General features: G+C 46.5%; 1 protein-coding gene across 1 annotated transcript; it reads right to left on the bottom strand.

Moving 5' to 3' along the window:
* Positions 1-3,706: 3,706 nt before the first annotated feature.
* LOC124280533 (nucleoside diphosphate kinase 7-like) lies at positions 3,707-10,728 on the bottom strand. The gene is given in 7 exon segments (XM_046716482.1): positions 3,707-3,814; positions 5,460-5,486; positions 5,489-5,539; positions 5,541-5,660; positions 5,662-5,699; positions 6,580-6,735; positions 10,711-10,728. Coding segments are annotated over 6 exon segments (492 nt in total). The 5' UTR covers positions 6,728-6,735; positions 10,711-10,728.
* Between the last annotated feature and the right edge of the window lie 3,357 nt (positions 10,729-14,085).

The following is a 14,085-nucleotide window of genomic DNA, read 5'->3' as shown; positions in this document are numbered from 1 at the left end:
TAACATGTTACATGTAATCACTTTCAAAACAAAAAGCAATGTGTATTCATAGCTTTCAGCCGTGTGAGCTAAAAGATCCATGCAAATTTCATCCGTCAGAGGGTACATAAAGTATGTGATCTAGACTACCAGCAGTGTGTGTTGATGTTTGTAGAAGCTGTGGTGGCAGGGTGGGTTAGATGGCTTTGACTGGCGATTAGCCGGCGATTTAGAGTGTGGGTTTGAAATCCAGATGGGACTAAAGACCTCAAAAGTATTAGAATCTGTTCTTTACTGAGAAAGTGTAATACCAAATATAATGTAACATTATCAAACGAGCTCTCAATGAAAACATATTTCTTTTCAACAAAGCACAGTGATATGTTACATTTGAATAATACAAACAGCTTCCGCTACCTTTTCCCTAAACATTCTTACTGTGATTGCAGATACATGTATCTTAACAGATTGTTTAGTTAATTCTGTGTGATTGTAGTGAAAATAAAGAATATTATAACATATCTCTTAAGACATTCTCCATGAATGACTGACTGCCCTGAATAGTCCATTATTCTGTGGGTAGGTATTTTTGTACCTTTGTTGTTTCATTACTCATGGTGGGAGTGAACCGTTTTCACTATTTTGTGAAGAGCTAAAGAAGGACATGAAGGCATTGTCACGTATAACTGAAGATGACGTCATCCATTGTTCATGACACCTTAATGTCAGGTCAGCAACACATCAACTGAGCTGGCGTCACATCTGGGGATCAGGAAACCCACAGTTTCTTAGAAAAATGACTGTGGGTTATATAGATGAGAGACTACTAGCAATGAGCTTATAAACTTAATTCACTCATGAACAGAAAACCCCAAATCCACATAACTCTTTGTTTTCATGGTAAACTTTGCAGTTGCAACAAGCAATGCCTGTAGACCATAAGGGTGACAGAGGGTTACGGCACTTTCAAGATTATTGCATTTACTTTGTGATATGTGCCTGTGTTTTTGTTTGCTTGTACTAATCCAAACTATTGCCAGTTTTATATTGCTAGCCCACTGAGATAGCATACTGCCATTTAACTTGGATCCAATACAGACACAGTATAATGGCTCTGAGCAAACTGGTCCTTGTTTCATTCGTTAATGGCCAGGCAGAAAACACAATCGACCTTCCACTCTGCAGGTAGACATACTGCTGTCCACTAGATCACGTAGTCAGTGGTAGAGACATACTGCTGTCCACTAGATCACGCAGTCAGTGGTAGACCATGGAGACTGGAGAATGATGCAGGTTGGTTATCTTCACAAGCTGAGGCCAGTCAGTCTCAGCCATGGGCACAATGGTCAGGCAGCTTCAATTGATGCAAGTTTTATTCCAGTTAGAGTGAGTTTGTGATTATGGTTTTACACTGCAAAAGCAATATCACTGTAGCGGACCCCTGAAAAGGGATTTTAACACAGTGTATAGATTTAGGTAATTGAACAATTGGCATAACAGGCAAACACCAGCAGTTGGTGGAGCAGCACCATCACTGGGGATGGTTATAAACTGGCAGATCAACATCATATTGCACCATGAATTTGTTTTGTGTATTGGCTTGAACTGTACAAATGATTCATAGTTGATGTTGTTGGCTATGAAAAATGTGCAGACATGTCTTTTTATTTGTAAACACCACAGATGCCTATAACTGGCATAGTTCTGACAGGATGTGAACGTACACATAGTGTATCCTGGCACAACAAAGGGATGCCACTCTGTACAGTGACACATGCTCCTTTCGCCACCATCTTGCAAAACATCTGACAACAGCAATACAAGTTATACTATTTCTATAAACATAGGCATCATATCTCAAACAGGTCTGGAGATTCCTTAGTTCCGACAGGTCTTGCGTTCTGGATGCACAGACCTTGCAATTGGGAGACACCCTGAAGTCATGTAGGCCAGGAGTCAAACAGTGTCAGGAAGGGAAGCCCTAAAGTCAAACAGGACTAGAGATATGGGTTTCCTTGAGTCAAGCAGTTTGGGACTGGGATGCCCTCCTTTGAAGCAAGTAGGGTTCCCAAAGTCATTAAGATCTAAAAAGAGGGGTTCGCCTATAGTCTGACAGTTCCAGAGACAGGATACACCAAAGTGACACAGTTCCTGAGATACTTTAGTCAAAGAGGTCTGAGGTTTCCCATGTGATTCCCCTACAGTCAAACAGGTCTGGAGATAGGAATTCCCCTATAGTCAAACAGGTCTGGAGAAAGGAATTCCCTATCGTCAAACTGGTCAGGAGAAAAGGTATTCCCCTATAGTCAAACAAATCTGGAGAAAGGAATTTCCTATAGTCAAACAGGTCTGAAGAAATGGAATTCCCCTATAGTCAAACTGGTCTGGAGAAAGGAATTCCCCTATAGTCAAACAGGTCAAGAGAAAGGAGTTCCCCTATAGTCAAACAGGTCTGAGAAAGGATACCTTGACCCCAGCAGATGTAGAGCTAGGGCTGCTCTTGCAGATCCAACTCCACAAAATCACAACAAAACACAGGTTTTCTACCATGTCTGTATTGTCTTCATATAAAACATACATGTACTTTATGTTGGAATTAAAATACACCAGCTTTGTAAAACATCTGCAGATTCATGTACAATAAATAAAACCAGTGTTATGCAGATCTCTTGCATGTATGAAAGCGCCAAGCTGCTAGATCGCGAGGGATATCCTTACATTCACTACATGTTTTCCAACATGTCAAATACATTTAGGTACGTTCACTTCCAAAAGTTGACATGAAAATGAACAACCACCTTCAGGAAATGAATGTTCGTATTACAAGTTTCAGAATAATGTTAACAATCCATGAATTTACACGTTGGGTAACAAATTGAATATATCACAAGGTCTATGTACAAGACATTTGGGGATGATTTTTGGCGTCATATGGGATGATTAACGGCAAAGTATCTTGAAGAAATATTCCACCTGAAATAAACAAGAGCCAGGTGAAAGTCTTATATACATGACTTGGTGCAAACAAGCAGTTTTCAAGTGACACCATATCAATCTGGACAGAACTGTACCGGTGTGATACATCTGGATTGAGTCAGCCACTCACAGTTGTACATACATGCTGACTGTCAGGACAGACTAGCCCCGAAAATTATAGTATCCTAACCATCAGGGATTATCAATCATGTCAGTGTTGGCAAGTATTGATATATTTCATATCAAAAAGAGGGCTATATTCTACTCAAAAATCATTCTTCATACTTTTCCCATTACACAGTTAAGTGTTTTCTTAACCACAAAGAGTAAAAGCTAACCAGCTTCGTAGCAGAGAGACGTCATGTCAACTGATGACGTCACAATGGTGATGCCATTTCATGCCAGTGATACTTCATCCTAGGAGATATCGCTAGTTTATTACTGATCATGTGTTTAATGCTGCAGCATATTATAACAGCTGCATGCCAGCAGCCTGTATACAATCAACTTGGGACTATACAATCTAGCGGTTAACATTATTATCAACAATCCATTCAAACAGCACATTCTAACATTCACACAACATCAACGAAGTCATTAAGTTTTCTTGTATTACAAGCATAGGTTGCTAGGGACCCATTCTAACCCAGAACCCTCATATATGATGTTAGAAATACTTCATGGTATGGACGGCCTGAGGGCAAACAGCACCTTCTATTCAATCCTAGAATGGCACTGAAGCCACTTACCCTCAAAGGAGGCCATCTTCAGGCAAGTCCGTACAGTGGACAGCGTTGCATACTTTGTCTGTCCCAAACAGAGCCCGCAGTGTCCGTGGTCGCAGGTGACGTGCAATCTCCTGAAACCATAACACACAGTTAAACATTCAGCTGGATTACATTATTACTCTTTTCATTATGTATATACAGAGAATGAATTTATCTAGGATTCCAAACAAAGCTCTCATGACAGATAAATTGAAAAAATGTATCTGCATTTAAGATAAGGATTTCTTTTGAAATTTCATGTTTCCTTATTTCAAAGAATGAATTAATCATTCAGCGCCAGCATGTAAAAGTAAACATTAAGGTCTCTTCTGTTTCATTGATCCTGTTATCAGAGCAAAGCATTAACCATTAACCCATGTGCAGAGGTGCCAGATTATACTGTATGAGTACACAGGCACTTATTAAGTTTTAACAGCGTTGATGTTGACTCTCATTTGAACAGCACTTCAGTTACACAGCATTGGTCAGCACCTCCATGTGGGAGAAAAGCGTGAAGATTTTGGCCCAGTTTCACACAGTGTTCATCAAAACACTCAGATGATCGTCACTCCTCCAAAAATTAACACTGACAGTTATGTCACTGTGATTCCTTAAGGAATGAGAGACCAAGGACCTAGACTTTTGTGGATGGTGTTGGTAAGAGCTCGGATACAGTCGTGCCCGGTTTATCCGAACCTCAGATATCCGGAAAACTCGCCTTCCGAACAAAAATTCCTCAAAACGAATTCACAATGTTATAAAATTACTCACTTATCCGAAATCTGGTTTCAGTAACCGGACGCCATTATCACATACAAAACGCTAAATTATATGCATATTTTTTTCTTGTATATCCGGATGGCTGAGCACGTGTCAGTAAAGTTTACACAATACCATTTTACAGAGTGGCTTTGCGTGCCCTAACATAAAAGAATTCGGCAGTCTTTGAAGCCTGAGAGGATTAACTACCTGTAATTAGCGAGCTATTAAGGTGACACTGAGTTAACTTTGAGTTGTGATTGGAAAGGCTAGAAGTCACCGTTGTTTTGGTAGTGACTTTAATCCGGAAGTTTATGTTAGATGTTGGGTGCAGGAACAATGCGAACGCGTGGATGACATCAGAACTGTTTTCGTGATTGGTTGCTAGCATTTGACAGACAGATGCATGTACAGCTTTGTTCGCACCTGTTATTGACTTGACTACTTTATTTGACAAGATGCGGGATTTTATGTATGGATTGTTATTTGTTGATGTCTTATCAATAAAGATTACGTGCCCTAAGGTCTATTATCTTTGTATGTCTTTTTACATGTATGGTCCGTGGTTCAGATATCCGGAAATTCGTTTATCCGGACAATTTCAGAGAAAAACATAAGTGTCTGGATAAACGGGGCACGACTGTATTATCAAGTTTATTCAGGGATGTCTGAAGCCATGATCAGAGTGATCCTGACACCAAAGGGACACAACTCTTCACAGCATATAGCTGCAACTTGGATGACTGCCCCTTGCCCAAGCGATCCTTACAGGTAACCCTCACTCATACATCCAGTTAACCCCTGACCTAACACCACACAGTTTGTTTGAGCAGACGGCATGGAATAAAGCCATTCTTCATCCATTTGGTCAATTATCTCATCCCCAGAAAGGTATTGAACTGTCATTGGAAAATCTGATCCTACTCACATTGTGACAGCTTTGAGAACATTCTCACTGGAATAAAAGGAGCAACTCACAGGATCTGCGGGTCCAGCCATCTCTCTCGGAACGTTTTAGGTGCATCCTGAGCACGAACTTCAAGTGCGATGCAGGGCCCCTGACGTTAGCTCGGCCACCATACCATTGTATTCCTGGACAACGCCTTTGTACACCTCATAGAACTCCTCCGCATTAGCCTTCTGCATGTGGAACATCTCGATGGCCGTGACTTCAAACCCCTGCATCGGTGATGCCACTGATCACCTTCCCAGCAATACCTGTATGCACAGATAGAGTGTATGAGTAAATCGCTCTGTCTTAGCATGGGATGCCAGGGACCTATTAGCTTCGTCGGCTGCATGGAACCATGAGCCTGATGGGGCGAGGGACAACAGTATGTGAGTCTAACGCTGTGTCCAGGCAGATCATACCACAAGTCTGGGATGCCAGGGACCTATTGACTGCGTCGGCCGCAGATGGAACCATGAGCCTGATGAGGCGGGGGACATTTGGCAGAATTTATAACAACTGAAACAAGTATAAACATCAAAGAAAAAACAGTCATGGTTGTCATATGTTCCGGTCAACCACAAAATAACGGTAACTACATGTCAAGAGTGAGTGAGTGAGTTTAGTTTTACGCCGCACTCCGCAACATTCCAGCTATATGGCGGTGGTCTGTAAATAAAAGAGTCTGGTCCAGACAATCCAGTGATCAACAGTATGAGCACCGATCTGCGCAATTGGGAACCGAGGACATGTGTCAACCAAGTCAGCGAGTCTGACCACCTGATCCCGTTAGTTGCCTCTTACGACAAGCATGGGTTACAGAAGATCAATATTCTAACCCGGACCTTCACTGTTAGGTGTCAAGAAGATAATATAGGTTAGCGAGTGTAGTTTTACGCCACTTTTAGCAATATTCCAGCAATATCCCAGCAGGGTACACCAGAAATGAACTTTACACATTGCACCCATGGGGAATCAAACCCGGGTCTTCAAAGTCACGAGCAAATGCTTTAACCACAAGGCTACCCCACTGCCTCTGAAAATCCTGGAAGCTACTGAGTGAATGGATTGATCTATGAAAGCTTGAGAGATATTGGGAGATAAAGTATGTGTCTGCACAGTTTGAGTTAATGTCATGTTTGTGGGTACCTGACTTGACTGCGTGGGGCTTGATGACACAGCAGGTACAGTCCTGGAAGACGGCGGTGTTGCGCCGACTGGGGCCTGATGATGGGAAGAAGAACTCCAGCTCTCGAGCAGACGATGATGGACTGTCAGAACCATGGCAGGCATTCATTGTCTTGTCTGAAACACACAGACACTCAACAACATGTAATGTGAGTGTTTTGCTAAATGATCAAACCAAGGTGTGTGGCTTGTTTCCAAGAGTCATTGTTTGTCCCAGCCATACTGAGCCCTGATGCTGATGTCTGTTCCCCTACCTGTGCCATACTGAGCCCTGATGCTGTTGTCTGTTCCCCTACCTGTGCCATACTGAGCCCTGATGCTGTTGTCTGTTCCCCTACCTGTGCCATACTGAGCCCTGATGCTGTTGTCTGTTCCCCTACCTGTGCCATACTGAGCCCTGATGCTGTTGTCTGTTCCCCTACCTGTACCATACTGAGCCCCTGATGCTGTTGTCTGTTCCCCTACCTGTGCCATACTGAGCCCTCTGATGCTGTTGTCTGTTCCCCTCACCTGTGCCATACTGAGCCCTGATGCTGTTGTCTGTTCCCCTACCTGTGCCATACTGAGCCCCTGATACTGTTATCTGTTCCCCACCTGTGCCATACTGAGCCCTGATACTGTTGTCTGTTCCCCTACCTGTGCCATACTGAGCCCTGATGCTGTTATCTGTTCCCTCACCTGTACCAAACTGAGCCCTGATACTGCTTGTCTGTTCCCCTACCTGTACCATACTGAGCCCCTGATACTGTTATCTGTTCCCTCACTCAGTGCCATACTGAGCCCTGATGCTGTTATCTGTTCCCTACCTGTACCATACTGAGCCCTGATACTGTTGTCTGTTCCCCTACCCTGTGCCATACTGAGCCCTGATACTGTTATCTGTTCCCTCTACCTGTACCAAACTGAGCCCTGATACTGTTGTCTGTTCCCCCACCTGTACCCAAACTGAGCCCTGATACTGTTGTCTGTTCCCCTATTACCTGATGCCCCCACCTGTGCCATACTGAGCCCCTGATACCGTTATCTGTTCCCCTACCTGTGCCATACTGAGCCCTGATACTGTTGTCTGTTCCCCTACCTGTGCCATACTGAGCCCTGATACTGTTATCTGTTCCCCTCACCTGTGTACCCCAAACTGAGCCCTGATACTGTTATCTGTTCCCCACCCTGTACCATACTGAGCCCTGATACTGTTGTCTGTTCCCCTACCTGTGCCATACTGAGCCCTGATACTGTTATCTGTTCCCCTACCTGTACCAAACTGAGCCCTGATACTGTTGTCTGTTCCCCTACCTGTGCCATACTGAGCCCTGATACTGTTGTCTGTTCCCCTTACCTGTGCCATACTGAGCCCTGATACTGTTATCTGTTCCCTACCTGTGCCATACTGAGCCCTGATACTGTTGTCTGTTCCCCATTGTCTGTCCTTACCTGTACCATACTGAGCCCTGATGCTGTTATCTGTTCCCTCACCTGTACCAAACTGAGCCCTGATACTGTTGTCTGTTCCCCTACCTGTGCCATACTGAGTCTGTCCCTACCTGTACCCATACTGAGCCCTGATGCTATTATCTGTTCCCCTCACCTGTACCAAACTGAGCCCTGATACCTGTTGAGCAGTGTCTGTCCCCTCACCTGTGCCATACTGAGCCCTGATACTGTTGTCTGTTCCCCACCTGTGCCATACTGAGCCCTGATACTGTTGTCTGTTCCCCTACCTGTGCCATATACTGAGCCCCTGATACTGTTGTCTGTTCCCTCTACCTGTACCAAACTGAGCCCTGATACTGTTGTTCGTTTCCCCTACCTGTACCATACTGAGCCCTGATACTGTTGTCTGTTCCCCTACCTGTGCCATACTGAGCCCTGATACTGTTGTCTGTTCCCCTACCTGTGCCATACTGAGCCCTGATACTGTTATCTGTTCCCCTACCTGTACCAAACTGAGCCCCCTGATACTGTTGTCTGTTCCCCTACCTGTGCCATACTGAGCCCTGATACTGTTGTCTGTTCCCTACCTGTGCCATACTGAGCCCTGATACTGTTGTCTGTTCCCTACCTGTACCAAACTGAGCCCTGATACTGTTGTCTGTTCCCTACCTGTGCCATACTGAGCCCTGATACTGTTGTCTGTTCCCTACCTGTGCCATACTGAGCCCTGATACTGTTATCTGTTCCCTACCTGTGCCATACTGAGCCCTGATACTGTTATCTGTTCCCCACCTGTACCATAGTACTGAGCCCTGATACTGTTCCCTGTTGAGCCCTGATACCTGTACCCTGTACCATACTGAGCCCTGATGCTGTTATCTGTTCCCTCACCTGTACCAAACTGAGCCCTGATACTGTTGTCTGTTCCCCTACCTGTGCCATACTGAGCCCTGATGCTGTTGTCTGTTCCCTCACCTGTACCAAACTGAGCCCTGATACTGTTGTCTGTTCCCCTACCTGTGCCATACTGAGCCCTGATACTGTTGTCTGTTCCCTCACCTGTACCAAACTGAGCCCTGATACTGTTGTCTGTTCCCCTACCTGTGCCATACTGAGCCCTGATGCTGTTGTCTGTTCCCCTACCTGTGCCATACTGAGCCCTGATGCTGTTGTCTGTTCCCCTACCTGTGCCATACTGAGCCCTGATGCTGTTGTCTGTTCCCCTACCTGTGCCATACTGAGCCCTGATGCTGTTATCTGTTCCCTCACCTGTACCAAACTGAGCCCTGATGCTGTTGTCTGTTCCCCTACCTGTGCCATACTGAGCCCTGATGCTGTTATCTGTTCCCTCACCTGTACCAAACTGAGCCCTGATACTGTTGTCTGTTCCCCACCTGTACCCTGTGCCATACTGAGCCCTGATACTGTTATCTGTTCCCCACCTGTACCAAACTGAGCCCTGATACTGTTGTTCGTTCCCCTACCTGTACCATACTGAGCCCTGATACTGTTATCTGTTCCCTTACCTGTGCCATACTGAGCCCTGATACTGTTATCTGTTCCCTCACCTGTACCAAACTGAGCCCTGATACTGTTGTCTGTTCCCCTACCTGTACCATACTGAGCCCTGATGCTGTTATCTGTTCCCCTCACCTGTACCAAACTGAGCCCTGATACTGTTGTCTGTTCCCTACCTGTGCCATACTGAGCCCTGATACTGTTATCTGTTCCCTCACCTGTACCAAACTGAGCCCCTGATACTGTTGTCTGTTCCCTACCTGTACCATACTGAGCCCTGATACTGTTATCTGTTCCCTCACCTGTACCAAACTGAGCCCTGATACTGTTGTCTGTTCCCCTACCTGTGCCATACTGAGCCCTGATACTGTTATCTGTTCCCTTACCTGTACCAAACTGAGCCCTGATACTGTTATCTGTTCCCTCACCTGTACCAAACTGAGCCCTGATACTGTTGTCTGTTCCCCTACCTGTGCCATACTGAGCCCTGATACTGTTATCTGTTCCCTCACCTGTACCAAACTGAGCCCTGATACTGTTGTCTGTTCCCCTACCTGTGCCATACTGAGCCCTGATGCTGTTATCTGTTCCCTCACCTGTACCAAACTGAGCCCTGATACTGTTGTCTGTTCCCCTACCTGTGCCATACTGAGCCCTGATACTGTTATCTGTTCCCTCACCTGTACCAAACTGAGCCCTGATACTGTTATCTGTTCCCCTACCTGTACCAAACTGAGCCCTGATACTGTTGTCTGTTCCCCTACCTGTACCAAACTGAGCCCTGATACTGTTGTCTGTTCCCCTACCTGTACCAAACTGAGCCCTGATACTGTTGTCTGTTCCCCTACCTGTGCCATACTGAGCCCTGATACTGTTGTCTGTTCCCCTACCTGTACCAAACTGAGCCCTGATACTGTTGTCTGTTCCCCTACCTGTGCCATACTGAGCCCTGATACTGTTATCTGTTCCCCACCTGTACCAAACTGAGCCCCTGATACTGTTGTCTGTTCCCCTACCTGTGCCATACTGAGCCCTGATACTGTTGTCTGTTCCCTACCTGTACCAAACTGAGCCCTGATACTGTTGTCTGTTCCCCTACCTGTGCCATACTGAGCCCCTGATACTGTTATCTGTTCCCCTCACCTGTACCAAACTGAGCCCTGATGCCTGATACTGTTGTCTGTTCCCCTACCTGTACCATACTGAGCCCTGATACTGTTATCTGTTCCCCTACCTGTGCCATACTGAGCCCTGATACTGTTATCTGTTCCCTCACCTGTACCAAACTGAGCCCTGATACTGTTGTCTGTTCCCCTACCTGTACCCGATACTGAGCCCTGATGCTGTTATCTGTTCCCTCACCTGTACCAAACTGAGCCCTGATACTGTTATCTGTTCCCCCACCTGTACCAAACTGAGCCCTGATACTGTTGTCTGTTCCCCTACCTGTACCATACTGAGCCCTGATGCTGTTATCTGTTCCCTCACCTGTACCAAACTGAGCCCTGATACTGTTGTCTGTTCCCCTACCTATGCCATACTGAGCCCTGATACTGTTACCTGTTCCCTCACCTGTACCAAACTGAGCCCTGATACTGTTATCTGTTCCCTCACCTGTACCAAACTGAGCCCTGATACTGTTGTCTGTTCCCCTACCTGTACCAAACTGAGCCCTGATACTGTTGTCTGTTCCCCTACCTGTACCAAACTGAGCCCTGATACTGTTGTCTGTTCCCCTACCTGTGCCATACTGAGCCCTGATACTGTTGTCTGTTCCCCTACCTGTACCAAACTGAGACCTGAAACTGTTGTCTGTTCCCCTACCTGTGCCATACTGAGCCCTGATACTGTTATCTGTTCCCCTACCTGTACCAAACTGAGCCCTGATACTGTTCTCTGTTCCCCTACCTGTGCCATACTGAGCCCTGATACTGTTGTCTGTTCCCCTACCTGTGCCAAACTGAGCCCTGATACTGTTGTCTGTTCCCCTACCTGTGCCATACTGAGCCCTGATACTGTTATCTGTTCCCTCACCTGTACCAAACTGAGCCCTGATACTGTTGTCTGTTCCCCTACCTGTACCATACTGAGCCCTGATACTGTTATCTGTTCCCTTACCTGTGCCATACTGAGCCCTGATACTGTTATCTGTTCCCTCACCTGTACCAAACTGAGCCCTGATACTGTTGTCTGTTCCCCTACCTGTACCATACTGAGCCCTGATGCTGTTATCTGTTCCCTCACCTGTACCAAACTGAGCCCTGATACTGTTGTCTGTTCCCCTACCTGTGCCATACTGAGCCCTGATACTGTTACCTGTTCCCTCACCTGTACCAAACTGAGCCCTGATACTGTTGTCTGTTCCCCTACCTGTGCCATACTGAGCCCTGATGCTGTTGTCTGTTCCCCTACCTGTGCCATACTGAGCCCTGATGCTGTTATCTGTTCCCTCACCTGTACCAAACTGAGCCCTGATACTGTTGTCTGTTCCCCTACCTGTACCATACTGAGCCCTGATACTGTTGTCTGTTCCCCTACCTGTGCCATACTGAGCCCTGATACTGTTATCTGTTCCCCTACCTGTGCCATACTGAGCCCTGATACTGTTGTCTGTTCCCCCACCTGTACCAAACTGAGCCCTGATACTGCTGTCTGTTCCCCACCTGTGCCATACTGAGCCCTGATGCTGTTGTCTGTTCCCCACCCTGTGCCATACTGAGCCCTGATGATGCTGTTGTCTGTTCCCCTACCTGTGCCATACTGAGCCCTGATACTGCCATCTGTTCCCCACCTGTGCCATACTGAGCCCTGATACTGTTTATCTGTTCCCCTACCTGTACCATACTGAGCCCTGATACTGTTGTCTGTTCCCCTACCTGTGCCATACTGAGCCCTGATACTGTTATCTGTTCCCTCACCTGTACCAAACTGAGCCCTGATACCGTTGTCTGTTCCCTACCTGTGCCATACTGAGCCCTGATGCTGTTATCTGTTCCCTCACCTGTACCAAACTGAGCCCCTGATACTGTTGTCTGTTCCCCTACCTGTGCCATACTGAGCCCTGATACTGCTATCTGTTCCCTCACCTGTACCCAAACTGAGCCCTGATACTGTTGTCTGTTCCCTACCTGTACCATACTGAGCCCTGATACCGCTATCTGTTCCCCTTACCTGTCTCTCCTCCAGCCAAACTGAGCCCTGATACTGTTATCTGTTCCCTCTACCTGTACCAAACTGAGCCCTGATACTGTTGTCTGTTCCCCTACCTGTACCATAACTGAGCCCTGATACCGTTATCTGTTCCCCTCACCTGTACCAAACTGAGCCCTGATACTGTTGTCTGTTCCCCTACCCAGCCATACTGAGCCCTGATACTGTTATCTGTTCCCTTCACCTGTACCAAACTGAGCCCTGATACTGTTATCTGTTCCTCACCTGTACCAAACTGAGCCCTGATACTGTTATCTGTTCCCCTACCTGTGCCATACTGAGCCCTGATACTGTTGTCTCGTTCCCCACCTGTGCCATACTGAGCCCTGATACTGTTGTCTGTTCCCCTACCTGTACCAAACTGAGCCCTGATACTGTTGTCTGTTCCCTACCTGTACCATACTGAGCCCTGATACTGTTGTCTGTTCCCCTACCTGTGCCATACTGAGCCCTGATACCGTTGTCTGTTCCCCTACCTGTACCAAACTGAGCCCTGATACTGTTGTCTGTTCCCCACCTGTGCCATACTGAGCCCTGATACTGTTATCTGTTCCCCTACCTGTACCAAACTGAGCCCTGATACTGTTGTCTGTTCCCCCTACCTGTGCCATACTGAGCCCTGATACTGTTGTCTGTTCCCTACCTGTACCAAACTGAGCCCTGATACTGTTGTCTGTTCCCCTACCTGTGCCAAACTGAGCCCTGATACTGTTGTCTGTTCCCCTACCTGTGCCAAACTGAGCCCTGATACTGTTGTCTGTTCCCCTACCTGTGCCATACTGAGCCCTGATACTGTTATCTCGTTCCCCTACCTGTGCCATACTGAGCCCTGATACTGTTGTCTGTTCCCCTACCTGTGCCATACTGAGCCCTGATACTGTTATCTGTTCCCCTACCTGTACCATACTGAGCCCTGATACTGTTGTCTGTTCCCCTACCTGTGCCATACTGAGCCCTGATACTGTTATCTGTTCCCCTACCTGTACCCAAACTGAGCCCCTGATACTGTTGTCTGTTCCCTACCTGTACCCATACTGAGCCCTGATACTGTTATCTGTTCCCCTCACCTGTACCAAACTGAGCCCTGATACTGTTGTCTGTTCCCCTACCTGTGCCATACTGAGCCCTGATACTGTTATCTGTTCCCTCACCTGTACCAAACTGGAGCCCTGATACTGTTATCTGTTCCCCTACCTGTAACCATACTGAGCCCTGATACTGTTGTCTGTTCCCCTACCTGTGCCCATACTGGAGCCCTGATACTGTTATTCGTTCCCTCACCTGTACCAAACTGAGCCCCTGATACTG

Source organism: Haliotis rubra, unplaced genomic scaffold (genome assembly GCF_003918875.1).
Source record: "Haliotis rubra isolate DU_JTF1 unplaced genomic scaffold, ASM391887v1 Scf2697, whole genome shotgun sequence".
NCBI classification, from domain to species: Eukaryota; Metazoa; Mollusca; class Gastropoda; order Lepetellida; family Haliotidae; genus Haliotis; species Haliotis rubra.
This window is presented reverse-complemented; position numbering and strand designations above follow the sequence as displayed.